The 17,932-nt window shown below is 41.4% G+C and overlaps 1 protein-coding gene across 1 annotated transcript; it reads left to right on the top strand.

Annotated features, from left to right (window-relative positions):
* The first annotated feature begins 200 nt into the window (after positions 1-200).
* LOC308394100 (uncharacterized protein) lies at positions 201-5,852 on the top strand. Its single transcript, XM_080878277.1, has 9 exons — positions 201-268; positions 550-715; positions 801-852; positions 1,038-1,162; positions 1,240-1,338; positions 1,934-2,118; positions 2,285-2,342; positions 3,587-3,649; positions 3,772-5,852. The coding sequence occupies exons 2-9, from the start codon at positions 563-565 to the stop codon at positions 4,291-4,293; spliced, it is 1,257 nt and encodes a 418-aa protein (XP_080734403.1). The 5' UTR covers positions 201-268; positions 550-562; the 3' UTR covers positions 4,294-5,852.
* Positions 5,853-17,932: the final 12,080 nt, after the last annotated feature.

The following is a 17,932-nucleotide window of genomic DNA, read 5'->3' as shown; positions in this document are numbered from 1 at the left end:
AGGTTTTAGATATCACCCTGGGCCAGCACAACTGAATTAAATGATTTGTTCATCATCAGGCCTCTGGAGAACTTTAAGACATGTTTAAGAGGCAATTTAGCCATTTAAATCAGCTGTGTTGGATCAAGGAGACATCTAAAACCTGCAGGACACCAGCCCTTGAGGCTGTGAGTTGGACACACCTGGTCTAAACAGTCAAAACAAAGTGGGAGATTCCAACTAGCGCCACAGTAAAGGAGGCCCAGACAGATGGTCGCTTGGCCAAAAGGTTTCTAGAAATACTCAGAACAATTTCACAAACACATTTGGTTAATAATTAAATACTGTCATGTTGTTAGAAATGTCTGCATGTTTAATCTCGTTAAATGTTTTGATTGAGAGTGTTTAGCTCCTAACTGATAAAGGCCACACGTGGGTGGAGCTACCTGCCCTAAAGGCCGGAAGAGAGGAAGGGAGCATGTGTCGGCAGCACCAATTGGTCGCAGCTGTCAGCTGAGCCCTTGCTGCTATCATTCAAGACATTCAGTGCTTTTTGTGGTTATGTTGAAGGGAATCCTCAGACATGTCTGACACGTATTTTGAAATTCTGCAACGGAGCTGCAGTTCAGGGAACTACATCCCGTCAGGTCGGCAGCTTCCCAGGACGCCGCCCTTAACAAACGTAACAAGACAACTGGATTTCACCAACCTTGAGGAACCAGAGCAGAACATGGAGGTACATAAACGTTTTGGGTTGTTTTTTTTTTAAATCCGACTACTTCATTGACTTGACCCATCAACGTTTGTGCTTTCATAAATAGGATGGTGTCAGAGATAAAGACGAAGGTAACCAAAAAAGTCAGACAGATACAGGTGAGCAACAGTTTTGTTTTAGAGCCTTTGAAAATGATACAAATATTAAACGTTCCCATTTGGATTTTAACAGGTGTCTAATTTATTGAACAGAAACTGAAATCATCTAGATTTTAGTTTTTGTAAAGAAAGTTTCACACTTGGGTTTTTGTCACAAAGTTTTGTCTTAATTACTATTTGCTCAGAAGAACTTCCAGAATCTCATGACCCTCACTCCATGCTGAAAGGGATGAAGGGTTACCAGCTCACTGCTGCTGACTTGGAATTTTTAAAAAAGATGAAAGAAGAGCAGCTTGTCAAAAAAATGCAGGTAGGCCTCATATATGGGCATTTCACCATGAACGGCTATAGTGCACTGATACAGTTGGATGTTCTGGCGGTCCTCAGGTTAAACTAGAAGAAGTGCAGAAGCTGTTAAAAACGGAAATGGTGGCCTTAGAGTTGGCATGTGCTTCCAAGATGAAAGCAGAGGCTGAGCTCAAGAGGGTGAGTTATTCTGAAATGCAATAGACGTGGTGACTTTCACACATGCAACATGACCTCCTATGCTGTGAGCCTCCAAATGTATCCTTTAAAAGCAACTCTTTGATGTTTCTTTACTTCTACAGTTGCTTCTGGGGCGCATCTGTCTCTTTTTATTGTCGTAATAACTCTGTGTATGTTCAAGCTTCAGTGTGTTACAGGCATCTTCACTGGCTTCTTATATTCCCCCCTAAAATAGCATTATCCCCCACCACCACCAAAAAAAGTCTTTACTTGAAGGGCAGCGATGGTATGGACTTGAAGTTTAAAAAGATGGATCCTTTGAATGATTCCTTCTGGCATTTACAGCCTGTTAGATAACATTCACTGGAAATTCCTCAAAATCATGGAAGCTCTTAACAAAGGTTAAGAGGCATATTTAATCCACAACATCAAACGCTAACCTACTGAACCTGCAGACTTTCGGGGGTTTTTTTTGCTTTACCAAAAAAAACACTAAACCTTGCAATAGAGACATGTACAGATTGTTTGCAGTTGAAGTTTCACTGGAAATGTGTTTTTTAATGTATTCTGATGATAAATCTCCTCTGTTTGTCAGTTCCCATCTTGTATAGAGGTCACTGAGTGGGCAAAGGTGGTCCTCAGAATGGCATGCCCACAGGCTGACTTGACTGACGCGGATGCCAAATCTCTCCTATCCATGATGAAAATGAGAGACATCCAGGACGCCATGGATAAGAAGAGGGTCGAGTTGTATCAAATAGAGAAGATGGTGGCAAACAAGTAATGTCTTCCTTGGATACAGTAATGTAGGGCCAGGGTTATGGCTCTGTCTATTCATGTTTTGCAGTAATGGTTTGCGTCGCTGATGAATGCTGTCAGCATCTTGGCTTCTGAAAGAAAGGGAGGGAAAAAAATCCCATTACTGTTCATATGTTTGACATCACAGGAGGAAGGAGGAGGCTGAAGAGAGAGGACAGATGGAAAGGCAAATTGCCAATAAACAGGTAAGAGAATATGGAGGCCGAAAACTGCAAAAATATGCACTCACTGGCTGCATCATTAAGTGAACCTTGCTGGTACTGGGTTGGACCTCTTTCAGCTTCAGAACAGACTGAATTCTTTATGGTGCAGATTCATGAAGGTGCTGGAAACATTCCTTCAAGATTTTGATCCATATTGACATGATGGTGTCACACAGTTCCTGTAGATTTGTTGGCTGCATGACTGTGATGTGAATCTCCTCATGAACACATGAAAAACAAGCTCCATTTAACAGAGATCTTGTGACTTTGGAGGCCATTTGAGTACAGAGAATTCATTGCCATGTTCAAGAAACCAGTTTGAGATGTTAATATTAATTGTAGTTTCCTCTTCTTAGCTGTTAGGAAGTGGCACCCAGTGTTGTCAAATATGGGTAAGCTGTTGCGAATTGTAGCTTCACTTTCCTGTTCTTTGCTGACAGGAGTGTGCTCTTCTGCTGCTGTAGCTCATCTGCTTCAAGGTTCAACATCTTGTGTGTTCACACATGCTTTTCCGTATACCGTGGTTGTTTCTGTAACAAGCAGATATTTGAGTTGGTGTTACCCTACTATCAGCTTGAAGTAGTCTGGCCATTCATCTTTGACCTCAGCAAGGTATTTCCACCCAGAACTGTTGCTCACTAGATATTCTCTTTTTCAGACCATTTTTTTTTTTTGTAAATACTAAAGATGATTTTTGTTGGGAAAAATCCCAGTAGATCAGTGGTTTCTGTAACAACCATACCACAATCAAAGTCACTTAAATCCCCTTTATTCTGATTCTCAGGCTGAACTTCAACAGGTGGTCTTGACCGTGTCTGCATGCCTAAATCCACTGAGTTGTTTCCATGTGACTGACTGATTAGAGATTTTGTATTTTTAAGTGTTTGAAAAATGTATCCCTATTAAAGTGGTCAGTGCGTATAGGAAGCCATCAATATATGTATAACTTGTAATGGAAAATAGTGTTTTCTATTGACTGGTTTTTTTGTTTTGGTTTGCTCCCCTCCAATTTTTGAATAGTCAGCAGGGGGCTGTCACTCAGTCCTTCATGAAGTCAACTTCTTGGTGGTAGTTAAATTCAAGAGCAGTAAAGAAGATGGCAGTCTGTCAGAAAAACAGAAATAGAACTGAGCTGTTGGGGGTTAATTTGGCCGTTTTTTGACTGCCATAAAAGAGAGGCTCCAGCCTGAAAGTCTACATTTATTGACTATTTGTATCCGTTTCAGCTGAGGATACAAGGTTTGATGAGGCAGTTGTCTGATTTGAAAGCTGAACTTGCACAGCGAGAGGTGAGGACCCGATTTAGTCTCATCTTACACCACTTCATTTATCTTTTTAAACTTGAGGTTTGGTGCCTGTATCCACACATTAACAAAAGGCTTACTATTTTTCCATTTATGTGGTTTCAAAGGAGGCCTGCACGTCTCTGGAAATGCAGGTGAACATCACGGAAGCACCAGAAATCAAAGAAGATTTAGATGCCATTAAAAGCCAAATGAAGCTGCCAAGAAAGAGACAAAAGAAAGCTGTTAAATCTACTGAAATGTTGCAAGACGCAACAAACACAAGTAAATCAACAAGGAGTAGAAACAGGGACACTCTGAAAACCTCAGCCGAAGAGCCAACCCGGTCTGGAGCTCCAGGAGAGCAACAGAAAAAGAAGGTTAAAGCAAGCAGAGGGGAAAATGAGGAAGCTGAAGGGCAGGACTTAAATTCCCGAGAGTCAGTACAACCTGTGAGAGGACGAAGAAAGCCTGCTGGAACTGCTCAGACCACAGTTTCCCAACAGAAAAGTCAAAGTAAAGTGAAAACTGGAGAACCTGAGGTGCCCTCTCGTGGCAGGAGAGCTGCTGCCACCACTGCAGATAATGCTGGAGAGGAGGCACAAAACGAAGGTCTGAGACGATCCAAGAGGATCGCCAGCAAGAAGTGAGGAGGTGCACATTTTTAGCCTTATCAAATTATCATTATAACCTAATTACAAACACTTTTATTTCAAAGTTCAAAAATGTATTGTTTTATCAGTTTGTCATTTTAATCATAAATTTGCTTTTTTCCTATTAAAAAATAAAGTGGAACTTTCTCAAAGGTAGACTTGTGTTTTTCCTCTAATAATTCAGCGGCCTCTCTCGCTTAATAGTACAGGCTTCAGCACTGGAAGCAGTTGTTGTTAACTAAGCTGCTGACCAACCCATATGGACCTTCGCAATGAAACCCACGCCATCCATTATCCAGGTTTGGGACTAGCATTAAGGGCTACATTTGCTCGTGTGTGTGTGTGTGTCTCTGCATTTAGTTATTATTAAATTCCGGATCTCTTCCAGAGCATGTCTTTGTCCTGTCTTCCTTCCTCCCGTCGCAGCAGACGGCCCCTCCCTAAACCCTGGTTCTGCTGGAGGTTTCTTCCTGTTAAAAGGGAGTTTTTCCTTCCCACTGTCACCAAAGAAGTTGCTTATAGGGGTTCATATCATTGTTGGGTTTTTTTTTTTTAAATTGTAGTGTTTTTACCATAAGAAGTGCCTTGAGACAGTTGTTGTTGTTGATTTGGTGCTATATAAATAAAACTACATTGAATTTAATTGAACTGTGGATGCCCCATGGCTGGATTACAAGCTGGACTATTTCTGAGTGTTAATCAGTGCAGGGTGAAATGAAGTTGTTCCCCCTAAATGTGTATGTAAAATTACAAAAAAAAGGAAAAACATGAAATGAATTGTTCTTACGAGAAAACCGCTGGCCTGAGAGTTAATGTTGAGAGATTTGTCAAATGTAACAGTCTCAGGGAGGTTAAAGGCTGGTCGGCTGCAGAGCAGGAGCATTAAAGCTGACTTGTGGTTTCCATGTTCCCTCAAACACCTTTAGGAGAGTGAATGCTTGCCAGCACTGGGGCCTGAAGCCCGAACCCTCATGACAAACCAAATTATAAGTGATGTTTAATTTGTTGTTTTAATAACTGAATTGAAAATGCCCGTGCAATTTTTACGGACCGTTTAACCTCGAAGGGAGAACTGAGCTGTAAACCTAGATGGACTGATCGGCACATGTTAATGTAGCAAATATTTTGAATGAGAGGTTTCTGTAGCCCTTTTTGTAGGTGTGGGCTGATGTTTTATCACACCTCATCTCTCTTCCACTGTCACAGTTGGAAATCGGTCACAAGCACTGGGGATTCACTGTAATTTCCTCTCTAATAACTCTTAGGAGGCTAAACTTCAATTTGGATGCAGGCTGCCATCGTTAATCTTGCATTAGGATGGAAGAAAAACACCCTGCGCTAACATGGGAAAATGTGCTGACAGTAGGAATGTTTCATGGCACCTTCTTGGGTTACAAATAAAGTTTGATCTGACAGTTGGCTTTCACTCCTTTGCCACAATCCGCTTCATGAACTGCTGTGGTCTTAACAGCCGAAGTAACGTCTATCTGACCAACTAGACTTGTTATTTTTCCACCTTGGGTCTTGATCCTTGTCTTTCCCAGCTGTCTGGGAGGCTTGCTTTCAGTCTGACTGTAATCCTCAGAACGTGATGAGGGATTTCCCCCCCCCCCCTTTTTTTTTTCTTTTTCTTTTCGTTCTAACGGCTATCCATACACACTCAAACTTACACAAGCACAACTGGTGAAATTTTCATCCAGAGGTCAATAGCAGCGACCCAGCCAAGACCAAAGTAATACAAGTATAGGGTGGGAAGAAAGGCTCCATATCCTGCTATTAAATTTAATACTCTAATATCAATAAATTCATCCTCCTCCAGTATGTTGTGAGCAAGAGTTTTCTCTAAAATGGGTTTAGGTTTTACTGTGGACATTTTAACTTTTTTTTTTTTTTAAACTTTCCTGCTCATGTTCCTCTGTGTTGCTTGCATGTGTTTGCCAAACCTGGAACCCTGAACTGCTTTTAAGAATTAAGGCATGGGAATGTTACCTCAAATACGTCAATTTTAGAAATCAGATCTTGTTTACGGACGGAGACCAAGCAGACAGTCAGGATCCTGGCCTCGGGCGCTGTGGGTCATGCATTGCATACAAATTGCTCATGTGTTTTGCCTTGCGGCTGGATAAACTTCCCTCTGTATTTAGGCACTTATGAAATGACCTCTATTTACAAAATATGCAGCACTGGTGCTACAACCTCACTGTATGGTTTTTGTTTTTTTGTTTTTCAGTTTAATGCTTTGAAGTGCATCATAATGACCAAAAGGTGTTACAAAACTAGCACAATTATTTTCCATTTATTTCAGTCATCTTTTTGCATTAGGAGCAGACTGTCAATAATAGTTTTAAATGGATGAATTTGCTATTAGCCTCCAGTAGAGGGCAGTGCTATCTACAAGCCAGTGCCTTGCAGGAATAGAACTCTCTTATTATTATTTTTTGACTCTCATACCTGCACTTCTGTAAATATCTATGTTAAATTTCTCCTTGTTTTTTAATAATTATGTTGTGGGACTATTAGATGGGCATAGTAAGAAGTACTTTGTTTAAAATTCTTAAGATAGACTTTTATTTAAATGTGTGTTGGGTGAATTTTGCAAATGTGTGAATGTACTGTAATTAATAAAGGAGACCCTTCCTGACTCTCTCAGCACAAATATCAGTGACTCTCTTCTACTTCTACAACCCGATATTACAGCAAAGTAATGCAACTTAACCAGGTGTGTCCATTTCACTCCTAAGGAGAGGTAAAGCGTGGCTCATCCACATAATAAGCCAGCAGGTCTATTACGTGCTTTGCTGTGATACTGGGTTGGCTTCCATCATCAACAGTGAGCAACACTGGTTAACAGTAGCTCACGATTTAAGGCCACTGGTCAATTATTACAGCAAACCACCTCCTTAACACTCCAATACAAACTTCCCATAAGGACAACAAAACCAAAAACCTGTGTCAAAACACAATTAGATACCACAATGACAACTTTTGAAAACTAGGTTTAGCCGTCTAGCTTTTATTTCGGGTAGCAACATTACAGACATAGTAAAAAGAAAGGACACTGTCTTTAAATTCTGAGGTTTTACATGTCAGGATCTGATAAACTGATATCCCAGTGTTGGGGATATTCCTACATCATCATAACAATTTTAGTCCAGGATCAACATCAGCCAGTCATGTTATCTGTGTATTTAGTTAGCATTAGCCAAAGCGGTTAGTGTATTAACCATGGTTAATACACAACCAACATGAGTGACCTAAATCTGGATAACAGCTAACCTAACTTGATAATATATCTGTTATACTGTGTAAATTTAAAAAAAAAAAGAAGAAGAAGAAGAAGAAAACATTTGATATGGAAGTTACAAGTGAGTTTTATATAAACAAAGGCAATTTTTTTTTCTACCACATTTCAAAGCTATGGCATCACCAGAATGTGATTGGTCAATTGCAATATTAATCCTAGACCAATGTTTTTATGATGCAGGAACAACAACAACACAGTGATATCAGATACACCTATCAGGACAGTTTAAAAGATGAATATAACCTCAAATGTACTAAAAAGTGTGACATATTACACCGGAGTAAGTAGCAGCCAGATGCTGCTAATCAAATGCACTTAATTAGCTGATCATCAGCAAATGTGAGTGAGTGCTTTTAAGTTTTGGCAGTTTCCTGGACTGCAGCATGCAGGTGCATGTTAACACAATGCCAACTAGAAAAGACAACAGCAATTATCTTAGAGAAGTAATTGTTGCTGCCCATCAATCTGGGAAGGGTTACAAGGTTATTTCCAAACAATTCAAAATTCATTGAGACAGATTATTTATAAATGTGGATATTCAAGACTAGCAAATCCCAGCAAGTGTCTTGCCCAAGGCCACAACGACCAAGATAGATGGAGCAGGGGCTGAACCGGCAACCTTCCGGTTACAAGATGAGCTTCCCAACCCCCTGAACCACGGTCGCCACTATGATCACAAGCACAGCAGCAAATCTACAAAATAGCAAAAAAGAAAACAATCAAGGTGTTGTATTGGTCCAGTCCAAGTCCAGACCTCAGCATTCCTACACAATAATGTGAGAGAATGATTAAGTCATACAGATATTAACTGCTTCAAGTTACTGATGATCGAGGTGATTTTATAAGGTCATGTACTTAGTTTTTCACACCCTGCTTTGCAATTTCTACAGAATAAATACTAATACTGCATTATGTATTATATACTGTATTATGCCACGTGTTGTTGTTCAACCGATAATTTTAAGATCTGATAAGGATTAGATATTTTTTATTATATCCTAATATGTAAAACATTACTTTTGAAAGAAGTTGTACATTTTTTTTTACCAGGACTAGCTAAAAGCTAAATGGAGTCCAATTAATGTTTGTTGTTTACAGTGAGTAAGAACTCAGAAGTGAATACTAATCCTGGGTATATTTTTAAAAGCATGACACTATCTACATGTTATTTGCTTTCGCCACATACTGGCCCTTTTTTGCCATTACTGTTTCTGAGTTTACGCACATGTATAGATGAGGGTAATGATCCTTTATTAGAAGATGCTGTCAAAAATGGATGATGTGTGATCAAGGCAATAGAGAGCTAACTAGTGTCGAGTGTCTAGACTATCTTTGGTGTGACAAAATTATTTAGATTCCTCTTTGCAATCCCGAATGCTTCTCTGTTTAGTTTGGACACCAAGGCAGGATGGACCCCTCTCCCCTGCCAAAAAAAAAAAAAAACACTGTAAAAATATATTGGTGAGAACGATGCCTGAGACCAGAGGAGGTGAGGCCTGTGACACATGTACGAGTGGTCTTGCCAAGTCTGGCAAGGCAGGAAGACATATTTGTATCCAAATCTCTGGGGAAGCAAAGTGTGAATCCTGCGGCTTCAGTCTTGCGCCAGTTGCACTGAAATCCCAAACTGTGAGAGAGAGCACTTCACAAGAGGATGTGCCCATTTAACGTGGGTTTGGAAATGTCTAAGATTACCACAAAGCTTTCGTTTAATCATTAGTGCAAAGAATCTCAACCACATCATCTTTGTGTATAAAAGAACTTTGGTAAAAGTAGAAACCTATAACTACATGTAAATCTGAGCAATCTGTGGGAGCTGATATGCAGAAGAGCTGAAGTTATTTTGCTCGTTGCGTGGAAAGGAAAAGACAGGAAGGAAGGGTGTCGCCTTGTAGGTGTTCAGAATCCAAAATGAAAAATAACAATTCATTAGACTAAATATTTGGACAATGCTTGCAAATGCACAGGCAGCTCTGTGGACACTGAGGAGAACTTTCTAAAGGCCCTAAATACTTTTGTCCATCAATCATCTACCCATAACATATCTCCACCCGCAGCAGGAACACTGTACTGATCTCCAGAACGAGGCTGAGAAGACAAGAACTGTATTAGTTTGTCACATGGCATTAAAGGAAGTATTTTTAACAGAAGTAGGATATTAGTTTTCATAATATATAAGAGAAAACTAAAGAGTCCGAAACAACTGGAAGTCACACCATGCAGCACCAAATACTTATGTGTCTCCTGGCCTTTAGCCAATCCTTATGATCCGTCCCCTGGATTGAACAATCACGAAGAGGCACCTGCACACTCAGATTGACATATTACACAAAATTACGACAACAGTCGTAACAAGTCCAAAGCGGAAAAGGAGACCATTCACCTTCAAAATAAAAGTTGCTCCTTTTTAAATCTGTTAGCTGTAGTGCTGAGGCCCAACTTTGACTTTCAATCAACCTGCATTCCTGGTTTACCTATCACTTTCTCAAGTATTCCTACCACTCAAGCAAGTAGTTAATGTTTGAAGATAAGTCATCGTCTTCCGTGCAAACTACAGACAACCGCAGAAATCTGCTAAAGCAATCGTAAGGATGTTTTTAGTGAAGCATACTCTTTGTGACCAATTTCCACTAGCTTCGGCCTCAACCTCCAGAAATGAGTTGCAGACCCATCAGGAAAGAAACATTACTAACTGCTAGCCCACTGGTAGAAACACTTCAAAAGTGTGATGTTTTTAAAGTAAAAGGTGTTTGCAGTCATGGAACCAGTTGCAGCAGATGGCTGCTCCACTCTGAGCCTGTTTCTGCCAGAGATTTCTTCCTGTACAAAGGGAGCTTTTCTTAAGATAAGATAAGATAAGATAAGATAAGATAAGATAAGATAAAACTTTATTAATCCCTCGGGTGGGTTCCTCTGAGAAATTCGGTTTCCAAAAGCACAGCACGGACAGAAGTTACAGTTACAGAATATTATATATATACACACACACACACACACACACACACACAAGGGCAGGGATAGCTCAGTAGGTAGAGCGGTTGCCCCATGATCGGAAGGTCAGGGGTTCGAATCCCCTGAACGGCTACCCTGAGGTACCCTTGAGCAAGGTACCATCCCTACACGCTGCTCCCCGGGCGCTGCACTGGTGGCTGCCCACTGCTTCACTGAGTGAATGGGTCAAATGCAGAGAAGAATTTCCCCACGGGGATCAATAAAAGTGTACATTATTATTACATATATAAATACAGAGACATATATAAATAAAATATACGAAGGGGATAAATAGAATAAATAGGAATAAAAATACAAGTGAATTGCACATTTCAAGTATGGAGTCTATTGCACCGTTGACTATTAACAAAAGTATTGCACAAAGGTATTGCACAGTGAGGTGAAGAGGCACTACAGCTTAGTTGTTCCCCCCTCCTTTGTCCACCTGTTTCCCCTCCCTCTCCCCTCCAGAGAGGAGTTAAACAGTTTGATGGCGTGTGGGACAAAGGAGTTTTTAAGTCTGTTAGTTCTTGGGGAGAAGCAACCTGTCACTGAACAGACTCTTCTGGTTGTTAATGGCCGTGTGCAGAGGATGCCCAGCATTGTTCATAATGTCCAGCAGTTTTTTTAGTGTCCTTTTCTCTGCCACTGTCACCAGAGTGTTCAGCTTCATGCCGACCATTGACCGTGCCTTTTCCCCCATCCAGGTGTGAGTGGGCTCTATGCAGGAGGTACAGGATGCCATCCTCCACTCCGACATCCGCCTTGTATGCAAACTGTAGTGGGTCCTGGGCATGTTGTACCTGTGGTCGGAGGAGGTTGAGGAAGAGCCACTCTAGAGTCTTCATAAGATGTGACGTCAGTGTCGGAAGTCATTCAGCTCATTGGGCCGGTTCCTTTTGGGGACCGGGACGATGCAGGATGTCTTCCATAGGGCGGGCACTCTCCCCAGTCGCAGACTGAGATTGAAGACTCGTTGTAGCGGCTCCCCAAGTTCAGCAGCACATGCCTTTAGCACCCTAGGACACACCTTGTCTGGGCCTGCTGCCTTTCTGGGGCGAAGCTTCCTCAGTTGTCTCCTGACCTGATCCACTGTGACACTGGGAGATGTTTGGGAAGGGGGGGAGGGGGGGGGGAGATGTCTTGCTGCTGAGAGAGGGATTGGAGGAGGGGGGTGTCATAGTGTCAGGAAGGGGGGAAGCGAGGGAGGTAGAAGAGTGGGGAGAGGACTCTGTAGTAAAGGTGAGGGTGAGGGTGGGGGGGTTGTAGGCTGGTCAAACCTGTTGAAGAAGTTGTTGAGTTCGTTTGCCTTCTTTCCCACAGTTGTCAAGTGCTTGCTCATAGGGAATCATTTGACTGTTGGTTTTTCTCTGTATTAGTTTAGGGTCTTTACCAAAGTGCCTTGAGGCAACTGTTGTTATGAATTGGCATTGTAGTTATGGACTGATCTCTAGGTCTCTAATATAACTAGGGATGGGTATCGGTGTCCGGTGCCATGATGGCACCGGTTCTGACACGGTAGTAACCAGACCGAAAAGCAGCGCACATTTCGGTGCTTTATTTCGGTGCTTTTTTTTCCTGAGCTGTGATACACTTCTAGCCAATCATTTTACGTTTCCGAGGATAGTAGGCGGGCCAGGTACGTACGTTCTGTTAGAGCAGAGCTACAGATTAAAAATGTCCAAGGCGAAGCGGTCAAAAGTCTGGTTGTACTTCACAGCAAAATATGCAAACTCAGCAGCCTGCAACAAGTGCTTTAAGCTGATACTGTGATACTGTCAAAGGAGGTAACTCCTCAAATCCGATGAAACACCTGGCGACGCATAGCGTTTTTTTTAAAAGCTGAGAAATGCGCCGTATTTGATAGCTTGCTGTGAGACCTCACACCGAGCGCATCTACTGCGGGTGGGTTGCCTGTTATGCAACATCCCCCAAAAACACGAAGAGGAGAGTCCTGGCCCCTAGCCGTGCCAGTGTAGCAGAAATGATGACGGATGATGATGCAGCAGCAGCCGTTCTTCTCTGCGTGAGTAGCTTAATGTTGTTCGTGTGTAATTTACGTTGAGTAGGCTAACCACATTATTACATTAATGCATGTAAGGTGAACTAGCAAACATCATCATAGCTACATGCAGCTGTCTTCTTGTTTGATGGCAGATACTCCCTTCACCCTGGCCAAAAAGGCTAAAAAGACCAAAGAAAAAGTGGAAAACACTTAAACATGAGAGGTTTAGGACAAAGTTTGTGTTTTTTCCATTGTTTAAGCACTGCTTCCAGCCAAGAGTGATACCATATATGCCCCATAGCTGCAGAAAAGGCTAACATTGTTATCTTTTTACAAAAAACAGCTGAACATGAGAGGTTTTTGGACCAATTTTGAGTTCTCCATTCTTTAAGCACCGGTTCGAGCACCGGTTCGAGCACCGTTTGAGCACCGGCACCGTTTCAAAAGTACCGATTTGGCACCGGTATCGGATAAAACCTAAACGATACCCATCCCTAAATATAACTGTGTCCTTATTCATTTGACCCTTAAAAAACTTATAAAGACAAGTATGGTGTTAAATGCTAAGAATGACAACTTTGAAACAGAACTTGTCTTCTTACTCTTAAATACATTTTAAGGTAAGGCAATATCACAGCTCCGTCAAAGGTTCTTTATAACATAGTGCAAACCCTTGAGAATGTAGAGCAAAATGCAGAATCATGCAGATGTAATGGTGCAGTGTTTGTAGATACTATGCAATGTATAGACTAGGGTGCTATCTAAATAAGATTTATGATGGCAACCAGTATTTGTGCTCCTGGAATCTGATCTAATCCCTGCTGGTTGTGATGCTACATGCAGCAGTTTCTCACTAACTGAACATATCTGGCAAATGACACATCAGCTAAAGCATATCTGTAAACATAACTTTTTGGTCGTCTCATGAGCGATATTAACATGTCCACAGTTGGCCAGCAAGCTCTTTTTGAAAAGTTCATGTCAGAAATGCTATAAATGCCAGTAGCCAGACTGCTTCCACACACACACCTGCACCCAGTTAGTCTCTCTGCCTGCTGAATTTTGCTGAACTTTAATCAGCTCACCATGCATGGAGCAGCTTTAGAATCCATTTTAACCTGATATGCAGATACAGGTTTTTGAACATTTCAGCAAGTATATGTTTTGCAATACCCTTTTGTGTTTATAACTGTGGTTCCTACAGTGGGGGTCAGGAAGGGGTCCCAAAATAAGTGTTGGATAGCTTTCCATGTTCCGACTAACAAGTTGTGCTTTATCTTGAGATAATATATATGTGTGCGTATATACTAAGGAAGCAGTGGCTCAAGGTGCTAAGGCAGGTAGACGAACTTGCTGCTCTTTGGATTAAATATCTGTAGACTTCAGCGAGCCTCTATCATGGCTTCAATAACTTCTCAGTCAGTACTTTGTGTGTGCATGCTCTCTGCACGTGAGCCAATAAAAACTTGTTCTCCTGGCACATGAAAAGAGAGTTCGCCAAAGCTGGACAAACAGGGTCCAGACAGAGCCGAGCTGCTGAGGAGGCACAGACCCTCTGCTAGCACCAACAGTAGCCTTCTTTGCCATTCATTTTCCTTTTCTGGCCTGGCCATGTTCTTATTATTATTCTGTCTCTGTTTAAACTCTCTCACACTTTCTCCAGTCGCATCTCTAAGGTCAGTCGAAATTATTATTAAAACACTGATGTGCTGAGGTGTGGGCCCTAGTGAAGTTAATAAAGTGTTCAAGTGATGGTCGACGTCAGCTGAAGCTTTGTCTGGAAGTCATTTCACTGGATAAGTGGAACTTGAATGTCACCGTATCCTTTGTTGATACATGTCTTTATGTATGTAAAGGACATTAGTTGTCCATTGTGATAGTTAAATGACAGCATCAGTACTACACAGCAGATGAACACAGCCCCTCAACTAGTGACGTCTTGTTGAAATATAGCACCCTGTTAGTGACAAAATGTAAAAACTGGAAAATCAGTTACAACACAAATAATAGTGTTTAGTCATAGTTGCTTTAGGGTTAGTAGCAAAATCTTGTTCCAACTGCTTGCACAATAGGCAAGCAACAGTTAATATAGAACGTTTGCTTTCGTGCGTGTCATTTATCTGTTAACATTATTGCTTGAAAGGTTTTGAATAGATTCTGATTAAACGTAGACTCGGGTCATGTTTGCAAGTCATTAAAATTAGGCTTCCATGCACCAAGGTCTTCATGGCTAACTCAATGATTTATTGGCTGAAATTTGACCATAAGCCTTGTAACTTTAAAAAATAGAAACTAATTGAATTATATGCATTTACACATTCCATTAAAAAGATGAAATACGCGATTTGTGAATTCTGAAGCAATTACATCTTCCACAGGGAAGGTTTTTTTCAGTAGGCAGAAGCTAAATGAGACCACAGACATTGTTGCAAGCATCCAACATCACAGTGACAGGATTTCAATGGTGGTAACACTTTGAAGATCATTTAAGTCACATCACTTGAGGATGATATTTTCTTGATGAGCAGATCATCATATTTTATTCACCACAGAGCCTATTGTCTGTGTCTGTCAGTTCCAGGTGGGCCTAAAAGAAAAAATAATCACTGCACACAACACAGAGGAGTTATGGTATGTCTCAGTTCTAGTTTCTAGGGTGATTGTGGCTCAAGAGTTGGGCGTTTGCCTTGTAATCGGAAGGTTGCCGGTTCGAGCCCCGGCTTGGACAGTCTCGGTCGTTGTGTCCTTGGGCAAGACACTTCACCCGTTGCCTACTGGTGGTGGTCAGAGGGCCCGGTGGCGCCAGTGTCCGGCAGCCTCACCTCTGTCAGTGCGCCCCAGGGCAGCTGTGGCTACAATGTAGCTTGCCATCACCAGTGTGTGAATGACTGGATATGTAAAGTGCTTTGGGGTCCTTAGGGACTAGTAAAGCGCTATATAAATACAGGCCATTTACCATTTTAGTTTGGATTGTTTTTGTTTTGTTCTTTTTTTAGGTTTGGGCACTGAAAGAGTTTAAGTTAGTTTAGGAAAAGTTCATAGGTTGCACTAAAACTAGGCTATCACAATTCCAGATGAAGTTGCTACCAATAGCAATACAAGTTCAGTTCACCTCAAGGTGATTTAAGGTACCTTTCTCTGTATTATTGTAAAGTAAATACCCTACAATAATATAGTGAACCCCAACAATCAGAGCAACCCTATGAGTAACAACTTGCTCAAACACTTCTCAATACCCAGTACAGTAGTGCAGCTTTCATGCTCTTCTGCTTGTCCTTATTAGGGTCTCAGAGGGACTGGAGCCTATAAGCCGAGAACCAGGGCAGGATTGTCTTCAAACTTGACAACAATATACTATGCCTTGGGGGACACACGAGTACTTAGGCTGGCTAACCATTTGACCTTGGCTTTCATTGTTTTCAATGATTTCATTCAATTCAGCCAATTCTGTTCCAACTGTATGGGTAAAGATAATAAAATAAACCATTTTAGCATGAGAGAGGAGGGGGTAGAGGTGTAGTGAATGGCCTGGGGCAGATTCAAAAGTCAATGGCCTATTAAATCCAGGGAACTACACCGGTGCCCCTAGTTTTGGAATTTTAGTATTGAGAGAAATTGTATGTACTAGTTCTGGTTACAAATGACTACTTAAAGCACACTCTTTCACAACAGTACCCTATTTGTTGAGGTAGGAGTGTCGAATCCTTTTCACTTTAAGCTGGTGTGTCGTGGCACAAAAACCAAAAAGCACCTTGTGAGTAAAACAGCAAAAATTGATGCTCCGGGGTTAACAGTGTGCATGTACCGCCAGCTGTGCAGATTTACTTCAGCCTTTAATTATGTCTCAGGGTGAAGTATCTGTGAATTGACTCTACTATAAGGAGTAGAAACTCACAGCATGTAGAGGAGAAAAAAAACCCTGCACATGCTCTGTCTGCACCACCTAAAAGTGAAAGACTGACAAGTTAATGCAAGACTGTGAGTAAATTCAGGCACATCTCCATGCTCGGTAATAACAGGCTAGACCCAACAACGCCGAGGCGTCAGTGTCTCAGCCTGTGTGGCAGAAGAAGGCCAGGGTCAGTTTATTCTGCTCCTCAGAGGAATTCTGGGAATTGTTTGCACTGTCTGCTTCAGCTGCTGGCCTTTTATACAGCCTTTACTTCTGGCTGGCTCAGATTTGCTGTTTTTGGATGTGCACACAAACACACATCCATAAAATCATTTTTCTTGCCTGTCAAGAAATGTGCGCATCAGTGTTTTATGTTGTACCTTGTAAAGAGTACAGTGGGTTTTGGTGTTATGGCTGGAGCCTGTTTGTGTTAATAGTTTCTGAGAAACACTGGATAGGAGTAAAGCTGGTGTGTGTTTGTTCCTGTATTGTGTCTGAGAGTGTGCTTTTAAACCAGTAATAGACAGAATCTGGGATCAATATTCAGTTTCTGATGTTGGCAAATGCAGCATCCTGGTCTGGTTGGCGAAGTGTCGAAGCAAGCCTGTTTTAAAGATATTAATCCAAATATTAAGCCAAGCACAGAAATAAAACAGGGCTTTGTGGCTTCATTGAACGCACAAGCAGGAAGGAATTCAACTTTTTGCAGTGGTCACATGGTTTTTCTGTTCAACATCACACTCCCTCGTTTGAAAAACATTCCTGAAAACACATTACAAGACCGAGTCCTTTGACCATTTCACAACATGGGGCTGAAATACCTGTGGTTTGGCACTTTTCATAGTTCAAAGTGTGTAATGTAAGCTGCAAATTACCCAGGGAGGGGGGTGGCTGTAAATTCTCACTGACCTACTGCTACCTGACCTGCATGAATAGGTGCAAGAAAAGGAATCTGTCAGTTACAGTCATATAAAAATTCATCCTTTAATTCCTCTGGACGGCTTTGACGGCCTTGTTTCACGGAACTGAGACACGATTTTGACTCACTGTCTAGTTTTTTAGGCAATAGCTCAATTTCCAGTCAAATGAATGTCAGACAGCTTCCATTCCTGACTTTGGAATAACATGAACTTATTCACATTAGAAAATGAGTGCACGTCCACATTTTCTCAGCGTTAGAAATACTGCAGGATACAACAATGAATGCTTGTTTTACCCCTAAAATGTAAAGAAAATATCTGCAGTGGCTCGTGTTGGTTGTGCACAGCCTTGCTTGTGATATCAAGAATTGGCATTTGGATTATTTATTCATAGTTTATAAATGAAGTCACATTTCTACTTTGGAACATCCACCTGGAGAGTAAATTTGGCCTCCTCTTCCTCTGCCTGTCAGTTATTTTTATAAGGTTTAGCCTAAATTCAAAACAGAGATACTAATATTACA

Source organism: Rhamphochromis sp. 'chilingali' (assembly GCF_963969265.1).
Source record: "Rhamphochromis sp. 'chilingali' genome assembly, chromosome: 3".
Lineage (NCBI taxonomy): Eukaryota > Metazoa > Chordata > Actinopteri > Cichliformes > Cichlidae > Rhamphochromis > Rhamphochromis sp. 'chilingali'.
This window is presented reverse-complemented; position numbering and strand designations above follow the sequence as displayed.

Coding starts and splice junctions, on each gene's coding strand:
- LOC308394100 (XM_080878277.1), top strand. CDS start 563: ATGTCTGACACGTATTTTGAAATTCTGCAACGGAGCTGCAGTTCAGGG. Junction 716..800: donor AACCAGAGCAGAACATGGAG/GTACATAAACGT, acceptor TTTCATAAATAG/GATGGTGTCAGAGATAAAGA. Junction 1,163..1,239: donor AGCTTGTCAAAAAAATGCAG/GTAGGCCTCATA, acceptor GGCGGTCCTCAG/GTTAAACTAGAAGAAGTGCA.